Source organism: Arachis stenosperma, chromosome 3 (genome assembly GCF_014773155.1).
Source record: "Arachis stenosperma cultivar V10309 chromosome 3, arast.V10309.gnm1.PFL2, whole genome shotgun sequence".
Taxonomy (NCBI): Eukaryota; Viridiplantae; Streptophyta; class Magnoliopsida; order Fabales; family Fabaceae; genus Arachis; species Arachis stenosperma.
In genome coordinates this window covers 2,137,943-2,161,293 of record NC_080379.1, presented here as the reverse complement: position 1 = coordinate 2,161,293, position 23,351 = coordinate 2,137,943, and the positions used below count along the sequence as shown (strand labels likewise).

The following is a 23,351-nucleotide window of genomic DNA, read 5'->3' as shown; positions in this document are numbered from 1 at the left end:
GTATATAACTATATATAACTATATACGTCCCATCTATATATTAAGTCAAGTAAGTGGACTATTAAAGCCCCATGTTAATTAATTAGATGACCATGCATTCTATAGATAGGCGACTAAAACCCCAAAGTGGTCCCTGAGATTGGGCGAGTTACCCATACTTGTCCTTGACTTTCAAAATTTCCTAACAGTATCCCTGACATTCAGCTCCGAGACCCATAGTTGCCCTTCAACCCTTTCCGGCGCCAAGTCAGCAAACGGAAGGATGATCTGGCACCTCCAATGCGACGCTGGAGCCAGCAACAGCTAGCTGATGTGGCAAATCTGAATTTTGTACCCAATCTGGTCCCTGATCCCATTAAAACCCTAAAAGCTAAGATCATCCTCTTCATCGCTTGAGCTTCAAACTGCTGCTGCTGATTCCTTCTCAGATCATCCTCTTCATCGCCTCCAGCTCCAGGTAATAACACATACAGATCATATGTTTTTAATTGTGTTACAGAACATGAATCAGTGGTATCAATTTTTGAGAGCAAACTGAATAGGCTTCACACAACACATTCTTGGGATTTTCTTGGATTAAACTCTACCTACACAGGAAGCCATGTGGCACTGGATTGGGCATCGGATGTCATCGTTGGTGTGGTTGACTCTGGTATTTTATTTACTTTGTTTGATTGTGTCTCATTTCATTTGGATTGCAATGACTTAACAGCTAACATTGGCTTTCAGGTGTTTGGCCAGAATCAGAAAGCTTCAGAGATTATGGATTAGGCCCTGTGCCTGAGAGATTTAAGGGAGAGTGTGTGACTAGTGATAATTTCACACTAGCCAATTGCAACAAGTAAGAATACACATAATTCCACAACACTTGGAGGTTAGCAACTCATCTCATCTCATATGGATTTTGGACATTTTCAGGAAAATCATTGGTGCCAGGTTCTATTCAAAAGGTTTTGAAGCAAACGTATGTCTCATTTCTCACTGTTGCTGCTAGCACCTTCGATAGACAATTCATATCAGATATCCACCTTGGAAATTCAAAAGTTTTGAAGGTGAACTCAAAGGCACAAAATGTTTCTAAGGCTAATGCCTAATGTAACAGTAATTTATGTGGCTGCAGGGCCTGTCTTTGAATCCAATAAAAATGGACAATTGGCATGCTTTGATATATGCAAGTGCAGCCGCAGCACCAGGAGTTTCAGCAACAAATGCAAGGTATCTTCTTCATTAGATTATTTTGCATTTGCAATGATATGCATATAGAAATGTAAAAAATTTGGTTTGGTTTCTTCTATTACCAGCTTCTGTAAGAACAATACTCTAGATCGTAGCTTGATAAAGGACAAAATTGTGATCTATACAATTGAGAAAGTCACTGAGAACCGAAGACTGAAGGCTATGGTAATAAAGGAAGGTGGAGGAGTTGGAATGATACTTATTGATCAGAATACCAGAGATGTTGGCTTTGAGTTTGTGATCTCAGCCACTCTCATTGGTCAGGATGCCTTAGAGGACCTTCAATCATACATCAACACAGAGAGGTCAGTTTTAAACTACCTTAACTTGCACCATTCATTCAATTCTTATCTAAGCTCCACTCTCATAGTTACCTCAGGAATCCCATTGCTAGAATCCATCCAACAAGAACTGTTCTTGATACCAAACCTGCACCAGAAGTGGCAGCTTTTTTTCTCCATGGGGCCAAATGTAGTAACACCAGATATTATCAAGGCAAGTTTGCTGAAATGTGTGTTCCAATCTGCATCCATCTTTGTTTTGAGTTTGCTAAAGAGTGTATCTAACTACAGCCTGACATCACAGCACATGGGGTAAATATTCTGGCAGCATGGTCTCTGGTAGCAACCGAAGACACCTGGAGTAAATATTATGGCAGATCGAAATGGAAGGCATATGATCTGTATGTGTTATTACCTGGAGCTGGAGGCGATGAAGAGGATGATCTGAGAAGAAATCAGCAGCAGCAGTTTGAAGCTCAAGCGATGAAGAGGATGATCTTAGCTTTTAGGGTTTTAATGGGATCAGGGACCAGATTGGGTACAAAATTCAGATTTGCCACATCAGCTAGCTGTTGCTGGCTCCAGCGTGGCATTGGAGGTGCCAGATCATCCTTCCGTTTGCTGACTTGGCGCCGGAAAGGGTTGAAGGGCAACTATGGGTCTCGGAGCTGAATGTCAGGGATACTGTTAGGGAATTTTGAAAGTCAAGGACAAGTATGGGTAACTCGCCCAATCTCAAGGACCACTTTGGGGTTTTAGTCATAGATAGGCTTATTAACCTATGATATACGTTAACCATGCATTCTATAAATAGGCTTAACCTATATATGATATACCTACAAGGGCAGATACAAAGGCAAAAGGTTAGGTAAGATTTTGTTTTTTAAGTATAGACTAAATTTTTTTTTAATTTTCAATTTGTTTTACATATAAAATCGTTCATAAAATTTAAAATCAAATTTTAAAGTAGTCTTTTTTTAATTAAATATTAAAATTTTATATTAAATTATTTATAACAAAAAATTATAAAAAAAAATTATTTTTGCTCCTGTATGAAAAAAGAAAGGAAGAAGAAAATTAAGAAAAAAAAGAAAAAAATTGTTTATGATCCACTTTTGTCTCCATTTTTTCATTATTTTTATACGATTTTAGTCTCTAAAATAAAGACGATTTTAAAACTAAATTAAATTTTAGAGACAATTTTCTAAACAAAAAAAATGATTAAGAACAAAAATAATTTTCGATTAATACGTTAAAAACCAAAATCATAATTAATTAACCCAAAGGCAAATTTCACCTCCTACTCTTTCTCCATTATATATATATTATCGTTTCTATTATTCAACAAATTCATCAATCAAAACACAATCTAATAACCTAAGATGATTTCTCTTCCCATGATAATGGTAGCTCTTCTCTTCTCTCTTCTCTTTCTCAAAATGTTCTCTTCTTCTAAGAGAAACAAATCATGTTTGAGTTACCCTCCAAGCCCACCATCACTTCCCATAATTGGTCATCTCCACCTCCTCAAACCTTTAATCCACCAAGCCTTCAAAGACCTCTCACACAAATATGGACCCATTATACTCCTTAAAACCGGTTCGGTTCGGTTCGTAGTTGTAAGCAACCCATCTCTTGCCAAAGAGTTTCTCAAAGAAAACGAGCTCACATACTCTTCTCGGAAAATGAATATGGCTATAAACATAGTTACCTACCATGATTCCACCTTTGCTTTTTCCCCATATGACACCTATTGGAAGTTTATGAAAAAACTCAGCACCAGTGAGCTTTTGGGGAGCCGAACTTTGTCCCAGTTTCTCCCCATTCGAACGAGGGAACTCCATGGGTTCATTCTATCTCTGGCTGAAAAATCAATGGCTAATGAGAGTGTAAACCTAACCGAAATGCTTATGAAGCTCTCCAACAACATCATATCTCAAATGATGCTCAGCATCAAGAGTTCCGGGACAGATAGCCAAGCCGAAGAGGCTAGGGTTTTGGTCCGAGAAGTGACTAAGATCTTCGGAGAGTTCAATGTTTCGGACTTTTTAGAGTTCCTTAAGGTGTTGGACTTGCAGGGTTTCAAGAAGAGAGCCATGCAGATTCATAAGAGGTATGATGCATTGTTGGAGAAGATTATCTCTGACCGCGAGAATCTAAGAAAGAATAAGGGTTGTGATGATGATAATGATAATAAAGTGAAGGATTTTCTTGACATTTTACTTGATGTCTCCGAGGATAAAGATTCTGAGGTTGAGTTGACCAGAAATCATATCAAATCATTCATCCTTGTAAGTCCTCAAACTAATGGAACTCAGATGTAGTCGATTTCATGTGAAGTTGATATTTGAGAATTGTTAAATGATTTGATTAATTTGACTGATAAATTTTTTATTTAACGGCTCTCAGATATCAACTTCACGTGAAATCGACTTCACCTGAGTTTGCACCCTCAAACTATAATCATCTACTATTTCATATTCGTATAAAATATATATTAATACATAAATAAATATAATAATTCATTGATAATATTTTTATATATTTGTATTGTTTATTCGTATTATTTTATATATTTTTTAATAAAATAATCAATATAAAAATAATTGAATCAGTTATAATAAAACTATCAAACTTTTTACAAGGTGTTGTATGTAAATTTTTTAATAAGAACAATAATATAAATAGAGTAAACATTATCTAAGTCAAAAGTATGAAGGTAAGAATAATAATCACGTAATAAAAAAGTGAGTTTAATTTAATGTATTAATATTATAAAATATTTTATTAATATATCATTTAATTACATTAATTTTTTTAATGACTATCATATGGTTAATATAAAAGATATTTTTTGTTGACATGACTTTAAATAATTAAATATTCGTATAAAATTATTTTATACTAATAATATATTAAAATTAAATTTTAAAAATGTAGAAACTTAGGTGCAATCGACTTTACGTGAAGTTGATAGTTGAGAACTATTAGATGAAAATTTAGTTCAAATCAGTCAAATTATCTAATAGCTCTCAGTTATCAACTTTACACGAAATCGACTGCACCTGAGTTTTCACCTTCTAAAAATTTTCAAATGATTGGCAATATTATTATTTCAGGATTGTTTCACAGCAGCCACGGATACAACTGCAATCTCAGTAGAATGGTCAATAGCTGAATTATTCAACAACCCAAGGGTATTGAAGAAGGCACAAGAAGAGGTAGACAGAGTCTCTGGGAACCAAAGACTGGTGTGTGAAAACGACACTTCAAACCTTCCATACATCCATGCCATCATAAAAGAAACACTAAGGCTTCATCCTCCAATACCTCTTCTTATGAGAAAGGGAATCAATGATTGTGTAATTAGCGGTTACAACATCCCAAAGGGCTCAATTTTATGCATTAATATTTGGGCCATGGCCCGAGACCCAACAATATGGGACAGCCCACTAGAATTTAGGCCCGAGAGATTTCTTGAAGGCCAAGGAAATGCCTTAGATACCAAAGGACATCACTTCGAGCTGTTGCCCTTTGGTACTGGAAGGCGAGGTTGCCCCGGCATGCCCTTGGCCATGAGGGAGCTGCCTGCCATTATTGGAGCTCTTGTTCAATGCTTTGATTGGAACATGTTTGACTCCAAAGAGAAGTTGTTTGATCATGGAATACCTATCGATATGGATGAACGGCCAGGATTAACTGCTCCTAGAGCCCATGATCTTATTTGCATCCCAGTTGCAAGACTCAATCCTATTCCATTTCTACAACTGTAGGACAGTATTATTAATTTAATTTGTGATAAATAAATATTTTTAAGTTGGTGAAAACTCAAATGGAATCGACTTCACGTGAAGTTAATATCTGAAAGTCATTAGATAATTTGACTGATTTGACTAAATTTTTATCTAACAGCTCTCAGGTATCAACTTCACGTGAAATCGACTGAAAATCATAGAGAGGCATAACTTTTTTTAATGTATTTTGCTTTATTATTTTGTATTTCTTTATTATTGTTAAAATAAATAAATAATTTTATATATAATAAATATATAACATAGTTTTATGCTATGGTCGCTCTAGATTACTCTAGATCTGTTTGTGTATATATTCACCATGCATTATATATGTTTTTATGTTTCTACTGTTTAGAAAATAAAATTTCCTTTTGTGAAAACAATATTTTTTTTTAAATATTATTATTATTGGTTATCTTAATATTAAATTCAGCATAGTTTAGGAGACATATAACATAATGTTGAAGTATTTTATTCTTCTCTAGAATTAAACTTTTTAGAGGAATCTTGTAATTATTCCTTTCTCGTTCAAGGCAATTTGTCCGCAGTCTTGATCCGAAGAAAGTCATACGACAATTAAAATGGAGATTTCGTTTTGACTAAATTGACATGCATAATAATAATGAGATGATGACTGCACGCACGCAACACAACATCCAATATTTTGAATTTCCAGATATACAACTTAACTTTAATTAACCAATTTCGTTTTCATTTAAGTGTGGAAATTCAAATCTTAATTTATATATAATAATTTAACGTAAAACATATTTTTAAATAAAGTCTATATCTATGACAAATTAATTTTTGTATTTATCGAATTGAAAAATATCTGTAAAAAAAAACTTAACTTTAATTAAGTATATGTATTTATATAGAGTAAAAATTCAATTTGACTCTGTTTATTTTCACAAATAAAAAATAATACGAGATCTTATTTAAAAATGAACATTTCATCCCTTAATTTTATTATTTTAGGACAATATAATTTTTTTATTAAAAAATTCGTTAAACAATAATATAAATTAATTTAGTAGAAAAAGTTGTTTGAAATTTGCGTGGGAGTTTTAAAATCCTTGTAATGTTCTTTCTAATAATAGAACTAGACATAACAATACTATTTAAATTTATAGGTACTCATCCTATTCTTATATACTAGTTCGAACGAATTTTTAGTAGATTGGGTCTTGAGTGAAACGAGAATGGAATCAAGTTTAGGTAATATTCTCATATTCACTTCGGTATATATATAACATATGTAGTATATATATAAAATAATTAACAATATCGTATTATTTTTAATATTTTATTTTAATTTATGTTATGAATATAATGGTAGTTATATAAATTTTAAAATTTAATTTTATTTGTTGGATTTTAATAATTATAGCAGGGCAGTTAGAATTTAATTATTTACTACCCATAGATAAAAATGAAACGAATTCTATACGAATTATTATAAGACAGACATAATTTGATAGGACAAAAATCCACCTCCAGTCTCCTATCTAGAATCAACTACCACCATCACCACTATCACCATACATTTTTCTCATCTTCATCATTATACCTTCTACTTCTATCATTTTTTTGTGCAACCAGACCTTATTAAGTTATTATCATCATTATCTCTTCTACCATCAATGTTAATAATACCAACACCATCAATATTACTATTTATTTTTTTGTTTGATGCTATTTTTTTTATTTAGATTCTCTAAATTTTAAATTTTATTTTAGAAGGTAAAATATGATTTATCATCATTTATTCCATAGGTGAAATTAAGAAAAAATATGAAAAAAAAAGTATTCAATAATAAGAGATCTCACTTTATTCTCTAAAATAAAAATCTAAAATTTGAAGGATCCAAATTTTTGTTTTTTAGAACGTGGTCGTAATGCAATTATATTTTCTTCTTGCAATATTACTTTTAAAAATGATATTTTTTGACTCAACTACTTATAAATTATTTTTTAAAAATAAATTTATTAATAATTTGTGAAGTTTAAAATTTCACATATTACAAAAAAAAAATTTACAAAATCAATTATTATTATTGTTTAACATTTTTTTTAAAAGTCGCAGTATTTTTTTGTTTTTAAATTGCGTTGTTCTTCGTTCATGAAAATAGATAGTAATCGAGTTAGCTCTTTAATTTTGTATATATAACTATATATATTGATGTTTGCTCCTTAATTTGCCACGCTTGTGTTAGTTCGTTGGTGACTTGGTGTCATACGTACGTACGATATACGTTATCATATCATCATAACATGGTCCATTGCATTTCTTATTGCTTGATAATATATATATATATATATATATATATATATATATATATAACTTTTATATTGTAATAAATATTTATACACAGAAAATTTAAATTCAAAATTTATTAGCATATTTTTTATTATAATTTTATGCTATTTGAAGAGTCTTAGCTTTTTTTTTTTGCCTTGGGCTCTTCTCAATTCAAATTTTTACGTTTGAAGTAAAAGTATAAATTGAAATTATAATTCCTCGCTCATGTCAATTTTCTGAAATTAAAAAATAACAAATATATTTCTTTTTCTTTATCCCAAAACAATTTTGGTTCAAACCATAAATTAATACCAATACACAATAAAGAAATATTATAATAATATACAATTTTTTCTTTGTTAACATGAATATTTTAATATATTAACCATATAAAAAAGAATTAGGGTGTGTCATTATTCAATGTACACGTCCTCAGCTCGTTCTCCTGACTGGTATACATTTACGTAAATCATTTTTAGCCCTTAATAATTGCTAAATTAAATACAATTAATATTGTTAGAATCTGAGGTTTGACTTTCAACTAAACTAGTAATAATGTAGTTGGAGACTTGCAAAATTAAGAAGAATATTAAAAGATTATTAAAATTTATTATTTATCATTATTAATTATTAATATTTAAAAATATAATTCAAAATATATTATTAAATTATATTAAATTAAAAAAATAGGTTAATAATTAAAAGTAATGAACAAAAACCAACTGTACAGTTGGACCATATACGTGCATGACCTTCTAAGTTCAAATTGTCTATAAAGGTATGGAGTTGAAGAGTTGGAAATTTTTCTCTCATGAAAAGAACGTAAATTTAAACCTTTAAGATATTATTATTATTATTATTATTATTATTATTATTATTGTTATTATTATTATTATTGTTGTGGTTGTTGTTGTTGTTGTTTAATGAACATATATTCTAAAAATACATGATAAATTTATTATTAATAAAAAATTTAAATTAATAAATATAAAATAAATATATTAAAAACTTAATTTTTTTATATTTTTAATAAAAAAATTAATTACTTAACATATGTCTTTAGAGTAGAAAATAAATAAATTATTATTATTATTATTATTATTATTATTATTATTATTATTATTATTCACTTATCTCTAGCTAATATCAAGTTTTAGTTTTTACACTCTATATACATGCATGATGACAATATAAATAAGCTAATATATATATGCACTGTTTAATATAGTCTATAAAAAATTCAAGTATTAGACGCTATATATCATATTTTAATTTTAATTAAAATTGATTAACGTAAGTTATAAAAGTCAAACAATGACTCACACCCACACCAACTTAATTAGGTTCCACAAACTGTCCATTTTCAATGAAAGATGCTAAGATGCTTTCACAGTATTATTGCAGGATTAAGCGTCTGAGATATGGTAAAGTGACAACTGACAAAACAATATAAAAAAATAGGTGAGTTCTTTGGTGGCATGGTTTTGGATGGCTAAGAATACCTATGTGTTGACTGGCAAATAACTTTGCAACATATGGCATGTTTGGCAACCTGTAGAATAGTGTACTAAAGGAAGAGTGTGGTAAACGACAAACATTAATTGCAATGGCAAATATGAAAATTGGCTTCCAGAAAAGGAGTTTTATTGAGGTGGGCTATTTGAGGGATTGAAAAATAAAAAGGTCTGGAACTAAAAAAGGGCTGACCAATAATAGAAAAAAGTGGTATTAAATAATTAAAAGGATGCAGCAAGTCACTGATAAGTTATAAATCCTTAAATGAAATTGAATATCGTAATAAATTATTTTTTAATTTATTAAATTAGGAGATACTTTAAATAATAATAATAATAATAAATAAAATGATATAATAAATAATTGTATTTAACTATTTGTAATATTTTGTTAAGTTAATACAATTTGTAACAAATAATAAATTAAATCATATTTGTTATAAAAAAAATCTATCTATATATTTTGTTTTTTTTTTAACTTCAATAAAAAAACACAATTTATTCCATTGATTATTTCAGGTGGGATCGATGGAGGCATGGAGTCACACATAAACCAATACTAAAAAACTAGAAATTTATATAAATGAATATCATTTCATCCTAACTTTATGTTATCGACTACAAATAGGTATCTTAATTTATATAGAGTATTTTATTCAAATATTGTTATTATAAAACAAAATATTTATATTATTAATATTATATAAAATAAAAAATAGTTTAATTTATTTTACAATGATATTTATTTTAGAATTATTTTGAATTATAAAATATTTTAATATTTTTATTATTTGTATAATAAATTGGGTAAAAAACCATAATAAGCCAACTGGCTCAAAAAATTACGTAAATACGCCAAAGCAAAAATCGTTTCAGCAATAAGCCAGATCGTATTTTTATATAATTCGAACCAGGTTGGTTCGAACTCTATTTGTTAGTAAATCGAACCAGGCGAGTTCGAATTAGGGTTTTTTGTTGGTAATAAATCGAACCAGCCTGGTTCGAATTAAGAATGAAGGTAATTCGAACCAGGGTGGTTCGAATTATAGAGAGAGAAGGTTTCCATGTAATTCGAACCGGGCTGGTTCGAATTACACCAATCATAGTTCGAACCAGGCCGGTTCGAATTAGTGTGAGACTGACTGAGCTGTGTATCTATGGACGAGGCAGATCCGAATCGGCCAAAGAGATGCGGGCTATGTCGCCAACCCGGACACAATTTAATAAGAAAAAATAAACACTAAACTGTTTCAAGATTCATTGATCATACAAAATGAATGTCCCAGAACACAAATAAAAAAAACATAGGTAAACAGACTATAATAACATAACAAAAAAAGTACAAACCACTATGATACATGATTGAACTTTAAAGAAAAAAATACATAATTAAAGAAGCCATATTCATTACTACTCGCAACAATCAAACTAAAAGTCATGTGCTCTAATGTAAATAATGCTGACACTAACAACATGGGAAATAATCTAAATAACTCTAAGACTAGCAAGATGCGCACTAATGTAGATAATGCTAACACTAACAACATGCATACTAATGGTGTCCTGTCTGAGACGAGCCTCCAACCTGTGGGCAACTACGTCGTGTGTGTCCGGGTTGGCGACATAGGCCGCACCTCTTTGGCCGATTCGGATCCGCCTCGTCCATATTCGTCCGTATCCTAGTGGATCTAGGACGACCCTCTCTGGCACGCCTCTTGTCAGGGTCTGGAATCACCGTGGGCCCGTCGTAAGGTGGCCAGAAGCCCTCCGGGATCGGAGGTGTGAATCCCATCCGATACACATCGAACACCGAGCTAATCTGATAGACGCTGTGAACGTAAGAGGTCCAGGTGACCCGTGAGTATGCACAGCATGCAAGTGCGTGCTGACACGGGAAATGAAGAGCCTGGAAGTACCCGCAGTCACATGTCCGAGAGGCAAGTGATACTCTGTAAGTACCCAAGGAGAAAGAACCAGTCGGAGTGGTCTCTGCTACAGTGAACTCGGAGTTATCCCGGTCATACAGCGTCACCGTGAAGCACCTGGCCGTCCTCATGTTGGCCTCAATACACTTCATCAAATGCTGACTGAATTGTTGTCCTGTTCCCATCTGGGCCTCAGCCTCTCTCCCCTTGCGAACAAACAGTTCCGCAAGCCTACAATATGTTGCCTTCACCAGGGATGCTACATGGAGATTTCTGACCCCCTTCAGGATAGAGTTCACACACTCGGAGATGTTCGTCGTCATGTGACCGAATCTCCACCCCTCATCACGATGCTGAGTCCACAATGAGTAATTAATCCGGTTCGCCCACTCACACATCGCCGGATCTTCAGATCGCAGGATATCAAACCAGTAATCAAATTCAACCTCGGTCTTCGCATATGCCGCGTTCACTAGTAGCCTCCTAGCGTCTTTGCCCTTGAAGGTTAGGGCAAAATTAGCCGCTACGTGTCGTATGCAGAATGCACGGTACGCAGATGGCGGTAGCCAACCGCCGTCAGGGGCCTCAAGCGCAGCCTTGATGCCGTTGTGCCTGTCCGATATAACCAGCAGACCGGGCTGCGGGGTCACGTGCTGTCGAAGGTGTGACAAAAAGAATGTCCAGGATTCCGCATTCTCACCCTCTACTAGTGCGAATGCGACAGGTAGAATGTTCGAGTTCCCGTCCTGTGCAATCGCGATGAGCAACGTCCCCCCATACTTCCCATACAGATGTGTGCCGTCAATGCTCACTAGCGGCTTGCAATGACGGAATGCCTCGATGCACGGCGGGAAAGTCCAGAAAAGCCTGTGAAAGTACGCTTGAGACTCGTCCACTTGTCCTCCAACTCGAACCGGGGTCGTCTTAAGGACGACAACACTACCAGGCATCGTCAGCTGCACACCCAACACCCACCTAGGCAGGTCGTTGTAGGACTCATCCCAGTCACCGTAAATGATGGCAATAGATTTCTGCTTCGCCATCCAAACCCTCCGGTAAGTCGGCCTAAAACCGAAGTGCGCTGCCGTGGCGTTCAGGAGCACCTTGATGCTGACGGATGCATCGGCCCTAACCATTGGCATAATGAACGCCGAAATCACATGATAATCCAAACTCCTGTGGTCACTCGAGATGGATGTGGCCAGGCAAGTGTGAGGTCCATTGTACCGTTTGACCTCCCAAATGCCCTTGCGCTTCCGGAGACTCAGTCGAATCAACCATGTGCACCCATTCCCAAACTCGGAACACTTGCCCACATACCGGCGGTGATCGGACTCCACCACCTTGTACTGTACCCCTCGCCGGATGCTGTAAGTCTTCACACTTAAAAGGGCCTCATCTTTATCCTGGAATTGCTGACCAACCTGGAACTCTGTCAGACCAGTAGTCCCTTCCGCATCTCTAGCTCCGAATCCAACAGCATGCCCTAAAACCCCCTCATGTCTCATGGCGTCCAAGTCCAACGAGGAAAAATGTGGTGGATACTGCTGTGTGTCAGAGCTAGAACCACCTACCTCCAATGCAGGCCCGGTCGCTCCAATATCATCAGCGCTATCATCGTCAATCATATCCGGCTCGACGTCATCCTCCTCTTCATCGTCCAAAAAACCGTCTCCTACGCCAACAGGTGCAACTCCCAATAAAGCGTTCGGCAAATTTTCCCTTTCCACTACCTCGTCGCCATCGGTGCCATTGAGGTCAACAGCGAAAGATGGGGAGGCGACATGTTGGACCACTGGTTCGTACACAGGGACGGACGAGGAAGCAACGGCAGGCCGGGAACTAGAACCTGCTGGATTCGCTATAGTGTTCGTATTCCTGTTCGAACCGCCGGAGCTGGATACAACATCAACCAGCCGTGCCAATAACTCCGGTGTCCTCACCTCCGGAAACTGCCGCCGACAAAGAAACATTACTTGCAAGTCGACATCATTATTAATCGTGAAGCAATCATACTTCACCGTATTCTATAGCACCGTGACTGGAATGCGATAGAAAAACTTCTTTACCCGCTTCGCACCCTCCAGCCCGAGCTTCATTAGTACAGCGCTAACAAGGTCATCATAACTCGTCGTAGATGTTATGACAATACATAGAGGATTCTTATCTGTGAACTTTACTCCGGAACGAGTTTTTCTATTAACAGATCCTTTGTGGTGCACCAAAACCACAAAACTCTCCTCACTAGCCATCCTATTCCCTCTAATGAGACTAATTCACGTTTGGAACCATATATATACAGCTCAGTCTCACACTAATTCGAACCGGCCTGGTTCGAACTATGATTGGTGTAATTCGAACCAGCCCGGTTCGAATTACATGGAAACCTTCTCTCTCTATAATTCGAACCACCATGGTTCGAATTACCTTCATTCTTAATTCGAACCAGGCTGGTTCGATTTATTACCAACAAAAAACCCTAATTCGAACTCGTCTGGTTCGATTTACTAACAAATAGAGTTCGAACCAACCTGGTTCGAATTATATAAAAATACGATCTGGCTTATTGCTGAAACGATTTTTGCTTTGGCGTATTTACGTAATTTTTTGAGCCAGTTGGCTTATTATGGTTTTTTACCCTAATAAATTATAAGTATTATTTATCTTTTAATTTATTTAAATTATAACTATGTATGAATGAAGTATATATTTTGTAAATAAATGAAAAATTAATATTTATGTGCGTTTAAGAATATATTCAACATTTTTTTTACTTATTATTCTAGGTAAATGTACTTTTCAATTAAATTATATTTATTTTTATTTTAAAAATCTTTATTACACTTTTTATTTTTATTTTTATCTTATTTGTTAAGTAAACATTTTATAAAATTTAAACTGAAAATTGTATTAAATATTGTTTTTTGATATGAATTTGTTGATTAACAGTATAATTGTAATTCAATGTCAAATAATATATAAAGTAAAGTATCGTTTTTGTCCCCAACGTTTGGAGTAAATTCTATTTGTATCCCTAACGTTTAAATCGTCATATTTGCATTCTTAATGTTTGTAAAAGTGATTCAATGTTATCCTACCGTCAATTACACATCATGAATGCTTCAGTTTAAGTTTTAAAAATCTCTTCTAAAAGTTAGAATACAAATGTCTGGGATAGAGTCGATGATCCACTCCCTACAAATAGTTCATCAAAAGTTGAAACTAATTCCTACAACATTTACATAATTCATTTTTCTAAGGACATAATTGAATCTAAACACAAATAGTAGGTATAATATTAAAATCCAACACATTCAAGTGAGACCTAATTGAGAATGAATACATCCAAGTGAGAATAATTAAAAAATACAATTTAATTTGTTAGTATAATTGACAATAGAATAACATTAAATCACTTTTATAAACGTTAGGGATACAAATAGGACGATTTAAACGTTAGAGACACAAATAAGACTTACCCCAAACGTTAGAAACAAAAACGATACTTTACTCTAATATATACATAAATCTTAGATTGTAAGAAGGATCATGGAATATTTAGAATTATTTTAAATTTTACAATATTTAGATGTAATTATTTATTTATAGTTATTTTTATTATTTTTATTTTTATCCCATTTGGTATCTAAATTTGTTATGAAATTAAAATATTTAATATTAAAAATTTAAATCTGATGCAAAATCAAGTAAATTTTGTAAATTGAGAAAAGCTTCACCTACTCTGACATAGCAAATTTACTATATTCTCCTTTGTCACTATTGACGTTAGACAAAAGATTACCCTTTTCAAAGACTTCAGCAGATCTTGTTCTCTCCATCAACTATATATCTCCTTCCACATGTCAACTTTTCCTCCAAACACATCATTTAGCCATCTTAGTCACCAAACACTTTCATCCACCAGAGACGTCACCAAAAAAATATTATCTACATATTAAAAATTAGTTATTAAATTAATTATAATATATTTATATATAAATATATATCATTTTTATTTATTTTTCAATTTTTATTTTATACTTTAACATATTATATTTTAATTATAAAATTAAAGTAGGAGAGTTTATAAATAACAAAAGTTGATTAAAATATTATTTTATTATTATATTAAGCTACTGATTTTATTGCTATTGTTACCACATATGGTGCATACATATAGTGACGAATTCCTGTCACTAAAGTTTAGGAAAACTTTGTTTTCCAATGTTTCTGCCGCTATTTTGACTAGATCTGTCATTAATTATATATTGACTAAAATAATCTGTTGCATCAAATCATCCGTAATACAAAAAATTCTAGTCATGTTTCCATCATTGTATTTATGATGGTTGGGTAGCTTATCAAAACTGAATTTTTTTCAAAGATAACTTTCTAAAACCCAAAACACCTATGATAAATCAATCTAAAAACTAATTTTCAAGCAATAATAATAATTATATTTAGTGAATAAATTTAAAATTAAAAAATTATATAATAGACATAAATATAAAAATTAAATTAAATACTTATAAATATATAAGGTTATATTAAATTTTTAAATTTTGATAAATACAGTTAATTTTAAAAAAATCTCCTCAAACATCTAAATAATATTTGTATCTTTCAAAATTAAAGTTACAAACACAAACTTTAATCTATTTAATTTACCAAATATAAAGCGAGTTATTTATTTTTTAGAAAAAATAATTTTTTAAAAAAAATATTAAACCAAGTCCTAATCTAAAATATTTAATAAATTTATTAATATTAGAGTATTTAGACCGAGTTAACATATAGTTTATTATTTTTTAGGTAATCTACTTCTAATAATCCCAAAAAGTAGTAGTTGAATCTATCAAGGTCTTTTAATGAAAAATTATTATTAAGACGCTTGATCAGATGCTCAATTTCTTTATGATTTAAACCTGTAACAACAATGTTATCAACATATATTAAGACGGATATAATAGAATTTGGAGTTTAATTTTCTTGATAAATAAAGCAACATCAACAGCAGTGTTATAGAATCCGAATTGTTTGAGGGTGTTAGCTAAGATTGTATACCAAGTTCTTGGTACGTATTTTAACAGCATTGTAATATTTTATATCGTTAGTACATCAAGATTAAATTCATATTACTCTAATATCAACAACAATAACAACAAAGCTTTGTCCTATTAAATGAGGTCGGCTACATGATTCAAACGACGCCACTGAGCTCTATTGAATTCTATCATGCATCATGTCTACAGAAAGATCATTTCCATGTAAATCTCATTTGACCACCTCATGAATGATCATCCTAGGTTTTCCTTTGTCTTTCATCTCTTATTCATTTTCTATCTCATTTCCCTTTTGATTGGGGTGCTCTGTCGATCTTCTTTTCACATATCTAAATCACTTGAGACGCGATTCTACCATCTTTTTTATAATAGGTGTTACTCTAACTCTCTCTCTTATATGTTGGTTCTTTATTCTATCAAATAAAAAAAATAAAGAAATAAACATTTTAACTATATCCAGCTTAGGTAAACAGTAATGTGAAGAAGTGTTTCAACCCCATTAGTAATGTATTGATCAATTGATGGAGGAAGTAGTGTCTGAATCTTTGCATACCCTTTTGCATTTGAATATTTTCCTGTCCCTCCAACAACAGCAAGATATGATTCTTGTGCTGCTGTTCTATGCACACCAAAGAAACTAACACCATCTTCTTCTTCTTCTTCTTGATCATCTTTTTCATTGTGAAATATGGCTGTGAATGCCATTGTTCTGCTACTTCCATCCAATGAAGTAGCCACATGAAAGCCCTGTGCTTTTCCAATAACCTCTGCCCCCAACTCAACCCCTTTTGTAATCTCATCATCAATCACTGTTATTCTTCCAAACAAGAGATTCTCAAGTGTTGTTGCTCCTAATGGAAGTTGATTTGCTTTCACATAAGGAACATTCTTATTATTGTTGTTCTTGTCAATAATCACCTTGTTTCTTCCAGTGTCTTTTACCATCACAGTTGTTGGTGAAGCATAAACAATGCTAGACCTATCATCAACAATTGGTATGCTACCTTTCATTGGTATGATCCTGTTATTTGGTTTTGAGAATGGAATCTTAGTGGTTTGTGTATTGGTGATGGCACCAGCAACAATTCTCTCAGAAGGGGTTGATCCACCTAAGATATCATGCATGAAGAAAGTTATTGAATCCATAACTTTATCATCAGATTTTGCATAGCTTAAGAGGAAGAAGAGGTGGAAGAGGTTAAGGAGTGCAAGATTCTTGGCCATTTTTCTTTATATGTTAGTAGCTAGTAAGGTTTAGTATCTGTATGATACAAATTTTATAAGGGGAGATTGAGATTTTTAGAAATGAGTGGGTTAGATAGATAGTTAGTTATAGTTACAAGATTTGGAGTGGTTGCATTAACCTAATCAACTCTCACAAGTGGAGTGGTTAATGTTATAGCTGAAGTCTATATATCTCTTATGTGGTGAAAACTTATGATTTCCAATTTCACCAAATTTATATGTATATCTTTGAATTCATATATCTAAGTACAAATGAGCATGTGAATACTTGGTACTCACTACTCAGTAGAGTATATAAAGATAATATTTTATATGGGAAAAATATTCAGTTTGGTCCTGAAATTACATTCGAATTTTAATTTAGTTTTTAAAATTTTAATTGTCTCAATTTAATTCCTAAACTTTTAATTATTGACTCTGTGACAAAAACCACCGCAATGACTAACATGATTAAAATTTAAAAAATTTAGAGACTAAATTGAGGCAATTGAAACTTTAAGAACTAAATTGAAACTTGAGTGTAACTTCATGAACCAAATTAAATATTTTTTCATTTTATATGAGTTATTCTAATATGACTATGTTTCAGAGACTATAATATTTTAAAAAATATTGTTAAAATTAAAATAATATTTTTTTATTGTTAAACAATGTTTTTTAAAAATTGTTGCTCAAAAAAAATATTATCAAAATATAAAAATAAATATGACTTTAATTTTAATAACACTTATATAATTATGGTAATTACCGTAATATAAATATACTAAAATCCAACATTTTATAAACTAGCTAAAACTTGGCTTGCCTTCACGTTATTTAAATTGTTCATCAGATCCAACTATCATTTTTTTTTCCAGGATCCAACTATGACCTTTTTTTGGTCAAGGGATCCAACTATGACTTGAGATGTGAAATTTCAGTTTTCAAGAGCAGGCTAGTTTTTTTTGTCCTGAAGGTTTCAATAATTAACATGGGCTGTAACAAAAAGTTTGGTTAAGCTACTTAGCTTTTACCGTCTATTTGGTACATATTTGTATTTTTCGAATGTAACTTATTAAATTTGATTTTTGAGAAATAATTTTTTAAAAATTGTAGTACTTATATTTAGTAAATTAAATTAAAAATATTTTTTTAATAAATACAAATAATAATAACTTATTTAATAAAATACTTTTTAAAATTAAAAATATAACAAATATAATTATAAAGATAAGTAATTTAGATATTATTAATACACAAAATTATATTAAACTTTTAATTTTAAAAATTAAAAAATTTAAATACTATAAACAAAAATATATTATCTTTTTAATTTTCTAAACACGCACAAAATGAGAACACAAACACCTATCCTAAAAATTTTAACAAAAGCTAAGCCTTAGTTTTAAAATAAGTGGACCTCTTATATTTAGCATGCTTTGGCTTTTTGTTTGTGACTAATTATTAAGGTTGAGGGCTTCAAGGATATGTTGATTATATAAATGGGTCATGGACTTAGAATCCGTTTAAGTTTTTGACTTATAAAAAAGTTATATTAATATTATTTGGTATAATTTTTAAATATATTTTTTATTTTTTTAAAATTATTTAAGAATTTAAAAAAAATATTTTTAAAATTATTTTATCACTTTTATTTATTAAAATAACTTTAAAATAAGTATTTTTATGATAAAAATTTAAATATAAAATAATTTATTTATAAGCTATTTTTAATATAAATTCTTATGTTTTAATCTATTTTTTCAAATGAACTTAATTAAGTTGTTTATCGCAAATTGATCATAAATTGCTGTTACCAAGGAGGGACATAAAATTCTATCAAATACCAATTTAAAAAGAGTTTAACTTTAATGCAATATAAAATATTTTATATACATAATCATTTAATTATATCTATTTTTTATAATTATTTACGCAGTCAATATAAAAATGATTATTTTTACTAATATACCGTTATATGATTAAATGCACGTATAAAATAGTTTTATACTAATAATAGATCAAAATTAATTTTTTAAAAAATTATGTGACAAATATAATTGCAATACTAAAGTTTAACCTTTTAACCACTTTAATGATTTCTATAGTGTGGTTTTTGACTTAATTATCATCGTAACAATCTCAGGCTTGAAAACATGTTTGCAGATGATGATGATATGATCGCATGGAATTTTAATATATAGATTATGTCCGAATGTCTCATAAAGTAGGAGAACCCAACAAAAAGACTTTTACTAAATCACATGCATGCATGTCGCATGTATAGATATGTGAAATTCATTAAATAAAGTTTTTTACTCTTACCACTTTTTCTTAAACCCATCGTTTTCAATTTCCACTATATTCTTTTGTTTTCCTTTTTTCTGGGGTACTGAATTCTATTTTTCTTGTTTGGTTGCATATAATAATAAACACAAATTGAACCGTTTCCTTGGGATCGTGCTTCTTCGCCTTTTGTATTTTCTGCTTGGCCGAAAGGTTACTTTTCATTCAATTGCCCACATATTATCATTAGTATATTACTAATAATAATTAAATAATGCTAGGGAACTAAGATTGTTCCGCTAAAAAATTAGCCAAATATTTTTGAATAAATTTAAAATTTCTATGTAGATAATGCTTATGCTAATCATTAAGATGTTTCTTTTCTTTGTAAATTGGATGGTTCTGAATCTGTTTTTTGATTTATCATGTTTTAGGCATTTAAAGAGGGAGTGAAGATGAAGAGACGGAAGCTAATTGAATCAGTTTCCGTAATTCACGTTGTAATGATACTGAATGTATTCCCTCCTAATTTGAATGTGGTAAAATATTTAATAACCAATATTTTAAATTATAAATAAATAAAACTAATTACTATATTTATAATTAACTAAGTTGTTCTATTCTTGGCTGATTTAGAGTTAGTTCTATATACTTTTCCATAATATTATTATTAAGATTAAGAGATTCAATTTGCATTCATTCCAACTATACTAAACAATTAAATTCTAGACAAATTCTATCTTTTGGACATAGGAGTTAAGCTAGAGTAGTAATCCTAAAAACCTGGATTCTTCTAGTGTAATCTCTCTGATTATAAGTGATCCAAAATTAGTGCTGGACATTTATCGGTAAGTCTCATTAATAATCATAATATAGATTCCTATATTATATTAGAAATAAGTTAACTTAATTTAATTTCAAAAATTAAATGATAAAATAAGAGGTGTTCAAATTATATATTTATATCTAATCAATATCTTTAAGTTCTTGCAAAATCCATATATAGTGGATGGTGCGGCGATCCAATATAAAAATTTTCCCGCTAAAATTTTATTTATTACATTACAAATAATCTAATTAGTGCTCCTTGCTTTTCAACTTTGTTAATGATAACCCTTTTCGTTTTATAGCCCTCCACGATTTAGTCAAAGTAAATAATGCAAACAAAAAAGGCGCATGAAAATCATGCACATAATATGGATATAATTTCAATTCTTCTCTTCATTTTCACAAAATGCCTTTTGTCTTTTAAGTTAGCTAGCGCGAAAAAAAAAATCCAAAATTAATAAAGTAAATTGAATGATCTCGTTCGTCCGCTTAAATAAGTGTAAAGTGTGAGGGTTCAAATCTTGTCTTATGCATATAGTAATCAATTGGTCAGCAATAAACTCTTAAATAAAGCTCAAATTTACAATAAATTAATGGGTAAAAAACTGAAATGAGCCAAGGAGAGCTCAAATTTACCTAAATCAGCCAAATGAAAAATCAATACATGAATCAACCAGGACGAATTACTATATAATTCGAATCAATATGATTCGAATTTGATTTGAACGTAATTCGAATTGATATGATTCGAATTACTAGGAATGGCCAAAATCAATGAAGTTCGAAACAAGTTGTTTCGAATTACAACTATAGAATTCGAATTAAGTTAATTCGAATTACTAGGAGAAGCGCATGTTAGAGGAGTTCGAATCAATTGGATTCGAATTAGGTGAAAAGGGGATTGCATAGTAATTCGAATCAAATTGATTCGAATTACAAGGGAATCGGCTATAAAAGGAGTTCGAGCCAAGTTCATTCGAATCACTTTCTCATTCTCCAACCCCACCAAATCCCAGAGAAAAAGACCAACGTTCAGTACGAGCTTGACCAGAGCGGCTGTTTCTGTCGATGGGGGACGATCCGGGAAGGCTTTATCGTCTGGATGGAGTAGCTCATATCGCCGGTGTTATCAACGATGAGGTTAGTGGTTTATGACAGCGGTTTATGATAATGGTATTTGTTAATGGTTTTTTAGAATGGTTTATGTTACTGTTAGTGGTTTAGGATAGTGGTTCAGGAAAGTAGTGTAGGGTAGTGGTTTGTGTTGATGGTTTTGTTAATGGTTTTGTTTTAGCGGTTTATTGTAAATGGTTTTTGGATAGTGGTTTAGCAAATTAATGTAGGGTAGTGGTATTTGTTGATGGTTTTTGTTAATGATTTTGTTTTAGCGGGTTATTGTTGATGGTTTTTGTTAATGGTATTTGGTAATGGTTTATTGTTGATGGTTTTTGTTAATGGTTTTTGTGAATGGTTTTGTTTTAGCGGTTTATTGTTAATGGTTTTAGTTGATGGTTTTTGTTAATGGTTTTTGTTAATAGTTTTTGTTAATGGTTTATTGTTGATGGTTTTTGTTAATGGTTTTTGTTAATAGTTTTTGTTAATGGTTTATTGTTGATGTTTTTTGTTTATTGTTTTGTGTTAATGGTTTTGTTTTAGCGGTTTATTGTTAACGGTTTTTGTTAATGGTTTTTCTTATGTTAGTGGTTTGTGCATCTGTTCTAATTATGCGTTTTATGTAATGGCCAGCCTCGTCGTTGCATATCCAGTGTTAGGCGGCAACAGGGGATGCGTCTTGATGAGAGGTATGTCCCGTACTTGCAGATGGCGGGACTTTACCATCTTGCGAGACTCAACGACAGATGGTTCCGACTAGACGAGCCCCTAGTCAGCGCATTCGTCGAGAGGTGGCGGCCTGAGACGCACACCTTCCACATGCCGTTCGGAGAGTGCACTATCACGCTTCAGGACGTCGCATACCAGCTGGGGTTGCCAGTCGACGGAGATTATGTTAGTGGTTGCCTTACGGACTTCCACATTTACATTGAGGGTGGGAGACCTGCTTGGCAGTGGTTCCAGGAGTTGCTCGGTGTTTTACCGCCGGAGAACCAGGTGCAGAAGTTTGCAGTCAACTGCACCTGGTTTCAGGAGACATTCGGGGAGTGTCCGGATGGGGCAGATGAGGAGACGGTTAGGCGATTTGCCCGGGCGTACATCATGATGTTACTGGGTACGCAGCTGTTTGCCGACAAGTCCGGCAATCGTATACACATCAGATGGCTACCATATGTTGCTCGGCTTGAGGAGATGGGTCGCTATAGTTGGGCGTCGGCGGCACTAGCATGGCTGTACAGGTGCATGTGCCGAGTCGCCAACAGACATGTGGTTAAGTTAGCTGGCCCGTTACAGTTATTACAGTCGTAGATTTTCTGGCGGTTTCCTACACTTAGACCATCTGGGTATGATGAGATCAGCTGGCCCCTTGCATCGAGGTACCGTTATTGTTTTGCAGTTGATATTCTTGTTGTTATTATTTTGTAATTATGCCCTATATTCTTCTGTTTTCCTGTACGCAGATGGTCTGGTTACAACCCTGGGATTAGCAACAAGGGACCTCGGGTACAGATGGCTCGCATGCAGATCGACTTGCTACAGCCTCGGCAGGTACGTAAACAGAACTTCTGCGTATCTAAACTCATTGTTTCACTTTATATCACTTAACTGAAAGTTCAGACGAATGGGTTTTGTTTTTTGCAGTTCGTATGGATGCCGTATAGCGGATTGGACGTCATCCAGGTTGTTCATCCTGAGGTGTTGGAGCCTCGGCATACGATGTTGTGGCGATGCAGGACGGCCCTGATTTACTTTGCGGTTGTCGAGTGGCATCAGGTAGACAGAGTT

The 23,351-nt window shown here is 32.4% G+C and overlaps 3 protein-coding genes across 3 annotated transcripts; 1 reads left to right on the top strand and 2 right to left on the bottom strand.

Annotated features, from left to right (window-relative positions):
- Positions 1-2,920: 2,920 nt before the first annotated feature.
- Positions 2,921-5,290, top strand: LOC130969308 (cytochrome P450 93B16-like). Its single transcript, XM_057894968.1, has 2 exons — positions 2,921-3,808; positions 4,637-5,290. Exons 1-2 carry the CDS (start codon positions 2,921-2,923, stop codon positions 5,288-5,290), a joined length of 1,542 nt encoding a protein of 513 aa, XP_057750951.1.
- A 5,389-nt stretch (positions 5,291-10,679) lies between these two features.
- On the bottom strand, positions 10,680-13,025 carry LOC130969306 (uncharacterized). The gene has a single exon (XM_057894965.1). It carries the CDS (start codon positions 13,023-13,025, stop codon positions 10,680-10,682), a length of 2,346 nt encoding a protein of 781 aa, XP_057750948.1.
- Positions 13,026-16,198: 3,173 nt separating this feature from the next.
- On the bottom strand, positions 16,199-17,338 carry LOC130970585 (dirigent protein 24-like). Its single transcript, XM_057896712.1, has one exon. The coding sequence runs from the start codon at positions 17,259-17,261 to the stop codon at positions 16,566-16,568; it is 696 nt and encodes a 231-aa protein (XP_057752695.1). The 5' UTR covers positions 17,262-17,338; the 3' UTR covers positions 16,199-16,565.
- Between the last annotated feature and the right edge of the window lie 6,013 nt (positions 17,339-23,351).

Coding starts and splice junctions, on each gene's coding strand:
- LOC130969308 (XM_057894968.1), top strand. CDS start 2,921: ATGGTAGCTCTTCTCTTCTCTCTTCTCTTTCTCAAAATGTTCTCTTCT. Junction 3,809..4,636: donor ATATCAAATCATTCATCCTT/GTAAGTCCTCAA, acceptor TTATTATTTCAG/GATTGTTTCACAGCAGCCAC.
- LOC130969306 (XM_057894965.1), bottom strand. CDS start 13,025: ATGTTTCTTTGTCGGCGGCAGTTTCCGGAGGTGAGGACACCGGAGTTA.
- LOC130970585 (XM_057896712.1), bottom strand. CDS start 17,261: ATGGATTCAATAACTTTCTTCATGCATGATATCTTAGGTGGATCAACC.